This window comes from Gavialis gangeticus, unplaced genomic scaffold (genome assembly GCF_001723915.1).
Source record: "Gavialis gangeticus isolate Ggan-Ray unplaced genomic scaffold, GavGan_comp1, whole genome shotgun sequence".
NCBI classification, from domain to species: Eukaryota; Metazoa; Chordata; order Crocodylia; family Gavialidae; genus Gavialis; species Gavialis gangeticus.
The window spans coordinates 22796943-22806119 of NW_017729000.1; the positions used below are offsets into that span (position 1 = coordinate 22796943).

Below are 9177 nucleotides of genomic sequence, written 5' to 3' on the forward strand. Positions count from 1 at the left end.
CAAAACAATTAGAAATGGAAATAAGGATTTCTTGTTGACTGTGTCCTTTCTACTCCCTGATTTATTGTGGAAGCAGGCACTGGTCATTAGCTCAGGCTTTGCTGCATGTTGCCAGGGCCTCAACCTGTGTGTCTTTTAGCAACAGAAATGGATTTAAACAGCTGATCAGGAAAATAAAAATCTGACTGGGAGGGAGGATGGGGTAGGTTGGTGGGGAGGTGGCAAGTAAGGTCACGCATAGGGTGGGTTCCCCTTTCTCCAGCTCTCGGCTGCATGTCGTGTGGTTTCATGGCAACAAAACTGGGATTTTGCAGTAGCTGAAATGCCTTTCTGCGAGGATGATCCACAGTGTGTCTCTAGGGGACAGGTGAGGGTGGGTGTAACTATTCTTCCGAGTTCTCCAGCAGAGGCTTTTGCTGGGAAGAGGCATTATTAGGGATGGTACTGTGGTTCTGTCAAAGCTCTCTTTAAATGGGAATTGGGTTTTTGACATCATGGGAGATGCAGTCAGATATGGGAACACAGCCAAGAGGGGAGCATGGGAGCGTGAGTCACCACGGCAACATTTCCAAATTGAAAATATTCAGGCTTCTTTTTCTTCTCCCTGAGAAGTTGAAATTTTCTGCAGACTAGTTCTCCACTAGCTGTGATCATTCTGATGGCTGGTCCAAGAGGCCTCAGTGCTGCTGGAGATCAGTGCTGAAAGCAAACGCAGCGATTCAGCAGATAGGCCAAATACTGAACTTGGTCACATTGGTGTCCATTTAGTGTAGCTCTGCTGGCTTTCTAACGGAGTTGATGCTCTGAGATCACCACCTTGCCTAATATGTCTGCCACCACTTGGCTGATATCAGAGGAGATTTCACATGGTCAGGCAGTGCCTTCCACCCAGCACTGTGCCCAACTGGGCAAGTCAAGTATAAATGCCGCTGATATTTGAATGTCATGATTGTGTTGAGGTAGCTGAGGGGTGACCTGAGCCTCCTAGGATAGAGCTAGGGTGTGTTCCTGGCATGTCTGAGAAAAAACACTCCTAAGCGTACCCTGGGAAATGTGAGGAAGCTGGTCTAGGGTGTGCCCTGAGTAGCCATGAGCCGCTGCCCCTGAAAGAGCTCGGCTGTTTCTCAGGGTTTGGTGCGTGCGAGCAGGTGGGGCATGCTTGGGAGACTCCTTTCCCCAGACCCACTTCAGGCTGAAGCTGTTTGATGATGAGGGGCTTCTCACCCACATCTCTCAGGTAAAAATCTCTCTTGGCCAGCAGAGTTCTTCAGGGACTGATGTGCTCTCACCCGGGAGACTGGGCAAAGGTCAGCAAATAATGAACATGCTGGGCTGTTGGAGAACCCTGTGAGATGGTTTAACATTGCCTAGGGAAAAACTGCTGTAAAAGGAGACTAACTTGTATTAAACAGGTCTTTGTTGACTGAAAAACGGGTCCTCATGACTGTGCATTTAGCCTTTATTATACAAGGGGGCTTGGGTGGGGAACTAGCAGATTCCAGGACCCAGTGCTAGGACTTGGCAGTGGCTCTCTAGGCTCTACCAGTAGGCTCCACCTTTGCTATGCAGGACAACCACTGCTGAGTCGGGCAAGTCCAGTTAGCTTCAACCAGGTTCTCAAGGAGTCTGGGCTACAGGGGTGTAGGGCAGAGAAGAGAAACCTTGGGGGGCTGCTGTTGTGTTCCTGAAATACAAAGACAGCCAGGGAGGGAGGGAGGTTGTGCTGGGAGGACAGGGTGGGTGGGTACTGCCTGTTGAGAAGCAGGGTCCCAGTGTCCCTCATGGTGTGAGTGGATGAATGGCTTCAGTTTCCAAGATGTTAGTTTAGAGATCTTTCATCAGGATTTAAGAATCCTTGTAAAATGATTTTACCTTGGGGGAGGTAGGAGGCACTGGGTTATTCACAAGACTAGTTCCTGTGTCCTAAGAGATCTCTGCTCCCAAAAGAAACTCTGAAAGTAATGGAAAAATATTGCCAGCTGGTTGGTTATGAAATCTTATGGTTGCTCATCTGCTGTGGTGCTGCCTCTGTGCCACAGGCAGCCCAGGACACCCTGTGACAGATGGGTAAGAAGTTGGAGCAGCAGTGCTGGAAAGCTGGTGCTGGTGGTTGCTTGTGTCTGGAGCGCAGGGAGTCGCAGAGGAGAGGGCTGTGAAACGGCAGAGCATTCAAAATTTTTCACACTTCATGACATCCAAAAAAGTTCACTCCTGAAGAAATGCTGCAGAACAGAGGCATGTTATTTCAGAGAAAGTGGGTCAGCTTTCAAGTTCATAAAGTGGAATTTGAGTGGAAAACTTGTTTATCTTCCCAATGTGAATGGCTTAAAGCGCAGCTCCATGGGGAAAACACCTCTGATCAAAACTGCCAATTCAAAAAGCAAGGGGGAGAGTGCAGAACATTTCCGGAAAAACCCAAGGGGCATAAAATATATTGGGTTTCAGATCAGTCTTCACTGAAAAAGATCTGTCAACTCAGTAGGGTTTGGATCAGATCTTTGCTTACTCCTATCTCTGCTTGTTTTTTTCATATGGACTAGAAGGCTTTCCAGCACGCTTTTGAGAGAAGTCTTTCATCAGTAGCTTCTCTTCCTCATAAGCACACAGGGGAGAGATCTCAATGTTCACTTGGATGTTTTCCTTATGCTGAGTGCATGATGATCAGTTATGGAAGTAGGCGTTGGCATTCTAATTTATTGCAACTATTATCTTGTGCACCCGATGAGCGCTGGCATAGCCCCCTGGCTGGCAAAGCTGCTCACTGAACTGAAATTTGAGGTCCTCAGCCCCTTGATTTAGAGTGGTTGTCTTGTCTTACTGCAAAGTGTTGGTGCTGCACATTCCCTTCCAAACCAGGTTAGCTCTTTTGAAACATCATGCTTGTCAGTCATTCTCTTTTATCCTAATGCCCAAGACGGTGGGGAGATGCAACTTTCTCTTTTATCCTAATGCCCAAGACGGTGGGGAGATACAACTTTAAGCTGTTTTAAAAGGTGAGGAAGAGTTGCCTTTTGGGATTGCCTGTAAACTGCTTCTACATAACTATTAGACTGCTAGAGGAACAAGCAGATATGTAAGAGAAATTGCTTTGGCTTTACCCTTGGATAAAACAGAATTCTGGCTTTTAGCAGTATACATGGAACAAAACTACTTAGAAGCATGTAGATGTTAAGACTTCTTCCAGAACAGTTTATACCAGCGGCATTTGTCTGGCTACATCCTAAGATTATGGCTGGTAAAATGGGCTTCTGGGTGAAGAGTAAATCCCCACACCCTCTGCCCCCTCTCAAAACCTATTGAAATCAGTGAGAAGTTTTTCAGAGGAAGGTTACTAGTCGACAAGGATGATGTCAAGGATAAGCATCAGCTGTTTAACAGAAGGGGAAACTGAGGCACAGAAGGATTTAGTAGCTTGGTGATAGTCACAGGGCAAGTCAGTCATGGAGCCATCAACTGCAACTCAAATCACTCACCCAGCAGTCCTGGTCTCTGATCATTGGAGCATTCTGTCTTCTATGTGGCTGAAGTGCTCAGTGCTCCAGGAGATGATGATGGAAAGACAAAGATCCTGATGAAAACAAGCCTTGCAAGTCAGGCTCCCCAGTGCTAAACCCCTGATCTGTAGTAGATTAGGACTTTTCTTGATACCTAATCAGCATGTCTGTGAGAGACCTTTCCAGCTGCTTCAAGAGGAAATAATTGCAAATTTTCACATGTGAGATAATTGACTGCTAATTACTCTTAATGTTCCTAATGATTGTTACTTTTGTTAGTCTGCCTGATCCAGCAAGGCTCTCCCTTCTAATAAGGATCTCATTTTGTACCTATGCATGCTGCATTTCACCTCAAGATTTCAAAGCATATACCCAAACTTGTGGTCTATGATGTGCTTATATAACTTTATTTAGAGCTGTAGGTTTCCAAGGTGCTCTGTACACATGGAGTAGGATCAGCTTTCCATCCTCGTTGCAGGCAAAGAAATGGTGGGTAAGAGTTCAAAAGGTTGGGGGCCGAGACCACCAAAACCTCAAGTTGGCAGGTAAATGAACTACCACAGTTTAGCCCACTTTGTGCAGTTACAGAGTAACATTATAGTGCTTTGCAGATGGTGAACCAGGTATGATGTCCAAAGCTGTTTGGTGAGTCAAGTGTAGCACTGGGAATAGAACTTGGAGTTGTGACTGATCTTCCTACTGTAACCTCAGTACCTGCACCTTCCCACATGAGCCAGCACCATTTCTTATACCGCTTGTAATTTTACACATAAGGGATGGTAAGATTTGTCTTGTTTGGTTTTCTCCCCGTATCTCGCAATCCATGACTGCCCAGCTGGCAGTTCTCTGTGCCAGGGGGACCTATGTAAGAGAACAGTGGCACTTTGTTCTAAGGCAGGAGGTAGGGTGGATTTGCACCTTATAAACTAACTAGATCAGATATACATAGCCCAAGCTTTTGTGAGCCTAAGCTCACTTCATTCGATGCTCTGAAAGGACATGCATAGAGCAGTGTATAAAATGGAGAGAGTGATTTGAGTCTATAAAGTACATATCTACCCTGCCTTCTGCCTGACTTCGGACTGCCACAGCTAACTGCCTCTCTGTACTCTCCATTGTGAAGTTGGAAGTGCCCCTACAGCAACTACATGCTGATCAGACACATATGGATGCAGTCCACAGAAAGTGGGATTTTAAAAGTGGGTTGATTTACTCCAGGTGTCTGAGAAACTTCACCCCAGTCAAAGCAAGCTATATGCAAAATTCAAGGTGTTTATCTCTGCGTTAACCAAGCTTTTGGCCAGTAACCAGGGTATGTGTTTTGATATCTCATCCTCTTCTATGTATGTCTATAGAATAGCTCCCTGCTCTTTTTGAAGTAGGTGTTGATTTTACATGTTAAATTGCAGTGTGGGATCTGTAGCCTGCCGCAGAGCTGCGGTCTCTATTTCTGGCTCTGGCATTGACTCCAGTAGAGTGACCTTACCTGTCTCTGCCTTAGTTTCCTCCTCAGTACTTCAGGTGCATTGCACTGGGCCTGGTTCTGGAGTGCCCACGTGAGAGTTGCTTTGGGTATGGATGATACAAAGAATCCCAAAGTTTTTGAAGTGCTGGGTTATCAGGGATGATTATTGGAGTTCCTTAAGAATTCTGTAGTTCATGAATTTGTCTGCACTATAGATACACGAGTCTTGGAAATGAACCTCCCTCCTTCCCCTGGTTGGCCTGGATCAACCTCCCACCCTTCTGTGGGAGAGGCTGAAGGAGATGGCACTCTAGGACCTACTCAAGAGCTCTTGTTGTTCAGACAGTCACAAGGAGCCTGGTTGGCCTCCAAGTATTTGCTGGAGCCAGGATAATACTTGTAATGTCTGCAGGCCTGATCATTCAGATTTGTTGGATAGAGGATCCATGTTTATATTACACTACTCCAAGCATACCTGCGGGATTATATGAGCAGCATGCATCTGCATGCAAATATTTCTGGGACATCCTTAATCAGATAGAAATCTGTGAGTTCTTACCATTTTATGCACTAGTCTCTCTGGAGTTGATCTCATCGCAGGGTATGGCCCTGACAATTTGGTGAACCAGAGTCATCTGCTACAAGTCTTCATCATCCTGTCAGTGCCTTCACTCTTCTTTGCTCTATACCACAAACCGATGGAGAGGAAGGATGATCCAGTCGTTATGGTGCTGGCTTAGGACAGGGGAGACCTAGGCTAAAGTCCTTGCTTTGATACAGACTTTCTGGGTGGCCTTGGGCAGGTTAGTTTGCCTCCATTTCCCATCTGGAAAACTGGAATAATAGCACTCCCCACTTCAGTGAGAGCTGGGAAATGCCCAGATACAAAGGAGACGGAAGCCGCATTGGGCATTTATAGACATGCTCCAAGAGACAGCATCTGGGAGGGGGAGGAGAGAGGGGACTTTAATTAAAGCACCCAGAGTGTCACATGTATCAGCAGTCCTGTGCTGAAAAAAGGTGCCCCTACCACACATACACGAGGACACCGTGAGGACACTGATACATGTGATGCTGAAGTCTGCTGGAGTGTAATAATTACCATGCTCCAGCAGACTTGATTAATTGAGTCTGCTCCAATGCGCTGTAATTACACAGCACATTGGATCAGCCTCCCTGCACATGTATAGGACCCCATTATGTTTTAAATCATAAGAAGACAGTATTTGTAGGACAGAGTTGTCTGCTCCATCTTCCCCCAGGGCCTCTGGCTCTGCTAGGCCCCAGAATTGTGGGGCCCAAATACGTTGTGGCTTGGCCACGTCAGGGAACTTGCTAAGATGGCTTACAGGGCCTGTTACAACACTGTGGGGTTAGCAGGAATCAACAGCTCTTGGAGGGGGGTTCTTCCAGAATCCCTGATCTGTGCTCCCCCTGCCAGCTTATATATTGGTGACCCTGACTGGGAGCCTGAGGCAACACAGGCCTCTTTAACAAGATTGCACTGCTTATATCTTTTAGGGAAAGTTGCCTTTCACACTGCATTTACATATAATTCATCTGGAGTCCTGCCAACATGAGCAATGTTTGTGCAAGGGAGGCCAAATTCTGTTCTAGGATGTGCTTCGAGTCCCAAGGGACTTGTCTGCACACATCCAAGAAGGGGCTGGTCCTTTTCAGGGTCATGAGTTTGAATAGGGCCAGATCCAGAAGGGTTGCAGTGGCATGGCTGCACCCCCCTTTTGGATTGGACCATACTGCAGGAGTCTCCGAGGACTTTATAAACTTCCTAAAGCAGGTGAAAATGCTGTCTCCCTTCCCCTGCCTACTCCAAGGAACACTCCTTCCCCACCCTCCTCCTCCCCCTCTCTCACATGCATTTTCCTGCTGCCCCAAGAGTGGAGAAGCACCAGAGCCTTTCCTGCCTGCTGCACAGGGGCTGGACTCAGCTTAGGATGGGGACAAGGGCAGTAGGGATGGACAGGGGTTCCCCTTCCTTGTGCTGTGACTAGGCAGGGTGGGGGGAACTCTCCAGTTACCCTGTTGCCACTGTCCCCTCCCCAGGTGAGCCCAGCCCCGCTGGCTCTGGGACTTCCTCTGGAGCAGTGGTCCCAGGTCACCTCTGGCACCACGGCACCTACATCAGCCACGCTCCATGGAAGACGATTTTGGAAACGACTCCGATTTGTAGTGGAGCTGAGATTCTGTCCTGCAGTTCCTGTGGATTTTTCTGTGCTGGCAATGGCTTTCAAACGCAGCCTGCATGATCCTGTCTGTTTTTCTATGTTCTATTTATAGGGAATTTAATAAAATATCAATTAAATGAAAACAAACTCAAGATCTAACTGGAAAATTGTGGCTAGGCAAGGTTATTGCTGGCAGTTGCTTCAAACTCCTGTCAGCTCTCCTCATAATCCTTGTTTCTGGAGCAGCTGATCTGGGTCCCTGTGTTGGAGCAGCTGGGCAGTCTCAGAGCTGGAGCAGAGACCCTTTTGCCACAATATCCTCAGTACCACCAGGCTTTTGAAGTGGCTGTGGTGTCCTCTACTAAATTAGATTTGAAAGGGAGGAAATTCTGAGCCAGCAAGGCTGACTTGAGGGAGTTTCCCTGCCTGTAATTAACACTCTGGACAGATGCTGCTAATTAACTCTCATGAGTCAACATTTTTCTGCTAATGTCTGGTGTATCTGGGGGGAACAGGGAGGTGCTTTCTGGACAATTAGAGCTAGGGGAAGGAGGTGACTTTGCATATGGAGAGAAGAATTATGCCTCTTCAGTATTTTATTTCCTCTTTAAAGTTCATCTTATGGGGTGACCAGTAAACTGGGGGCTTGTTTTGGTCAGTTCATTTGACCCAGCCTCTGCATTTAAGTCTCTCATTTCCTTGTAAGGTCTTTGTTTCCTGGGCCCCTGCTTGCTTCAGCTTCCCCATCTTCCTGTTACCTTAGCAAGGGCCGCTGCATCGGGGAAATCTCTCTCCAGGGCAGGATGCTAACAATAATGGCTCTTGCTTTCTTTGAGATTTTTGGGCCTATGCCCTGCCATTCTTCAGCCTGCTGAGTTTCAAGGAACCAGGCACCGGGCTGAAATGAACATACAGGGATCTTGCCCTTAGGGCAGATGCCCCTCTGTGCTTGGCTCCTCCTTCATGAGCCCACTGCTGCCTGACCCTTGAGGAATATGATGTGGTATTAACACAAAGTAGGGAGATGATCCTGCCTATCTTGTTCGTAGCTCGAGGATTGCTCTGTCCTTGTTCTTTATTACCATGGATGCTTAAATGAGAGTGTGTTTATTGCACTTTTAAGGATTTTGAAATACTCTGGCTGCATGTTTACAACCTGTGGGCATTATTGCTGGCCTGACATTTCTGGGGAGATTATTGCAATCACACAAATGAAGGATTATATCACTTTCACTGCAACACACTCTTTTGCCTCTCTTTCCTGCCTTCCATTCCCTATGTTCCTGCCTACTTCCCTTTTACTACTCCATTCACCTGTTTCTACCACATTCCTCAATGCTCCATCTGTTTGGCTGTCCCTTCTGTCTTGAACTCATTCTTTTTCTTCCTTCTCCAAGTCTCTCCTTCAAACCCACCACATGCAGCCACTCTTCTCCTGCCTTGTGATATAGATAATCTGTCCAGACACACCTCGTGAATTCGGTTTAGTAATGGTGACTCTCTCTGCATGGCTGGGTCAGACTGTGAGGCCCATTTTGAATGTAGGACTGTCTGCCTTCTGGCTTTTTACCTTCATCTTGGGCCAACAATAGAGCATTTTTTTAAGTTTTAAGGGTCTGCTGTTCATGCTGAAACACTTTTGGAAAAAGAGGTGGCTGGACTAAGAGAAGTGGTGTGCTTGGGTACTAAAGCGCTGGATCATTTGGTGGGGCCCTTTGGTTACTTGATATTGTCAGGGTACAACTGACAAGAGGGGTTGCAGGATGTAAAAGAGGAGGTCTGGCAAGCCATTTTGAGAGAAATAAGATAAGCCAAATGCAGGAGGATAAGGGGGTGGAGGAATCCTGGACTACTTAAGACTGAAGCCTGGCGCATGCTCAACAGGTGAGAAAACTGATGTGGGGAAATGTATACAGGTATTTTCCTGTTTAGATCTGTGGATTTTCTTGTGCTATCAGTTTGCATTAGAAACCTTGGCAGAGCCTGTAGATCTTGTGCTTCAATTATCATTTGTCCCTGGGGAGGTAAATCG

At 46.8% G+C, this 9177-nt stretch overlaps 1 protein-coding gene and 1 long non-coding RNA gene across 3 annotated transcripts in view; both read left to right on the forward strand.

Moving 5' to 3' along the window:
• Positions 1-9177, forward strand: part of NEURL1B (neuralized E3 ubiquitin protein ligase 1B) — a 253871-nt gene that overhangs the window by 50904 nt on the left and 193790 nt on the right. Inside the window, exon 1 of one of the 2 annotated variants that reach the window (XM_019506413.1) lies at positions 3803-3987. The exons of the other annotated variant lie outside the window; for it this stretch is intronic. Coding sequence (XP_019361958.1) covers positions 3981-3987 — 7 coding nt within the window. The 5' untranslated portion in view covers positions 3803-3980. Of the gene's footprint in view, positions 1-3802; positions 3988-9177 lie in introns of those variants that run through there. 2 annotated transcript variants of the gene reach the window in all.
• LOC109290044 overlaps positions 4570-9177 on the forward strand; it is a 91276-nt gene continuing 86668 nt past the window's right edge. The window contains exon 1 of the long non-coding RNA XR_002095501.1: positions 4570-4734. This is a non-coding gene — a long non-coding RNA (uncharacterized LOC109290044). The remainder of the gene's footprint in view (positions 4735-9177) is intronic.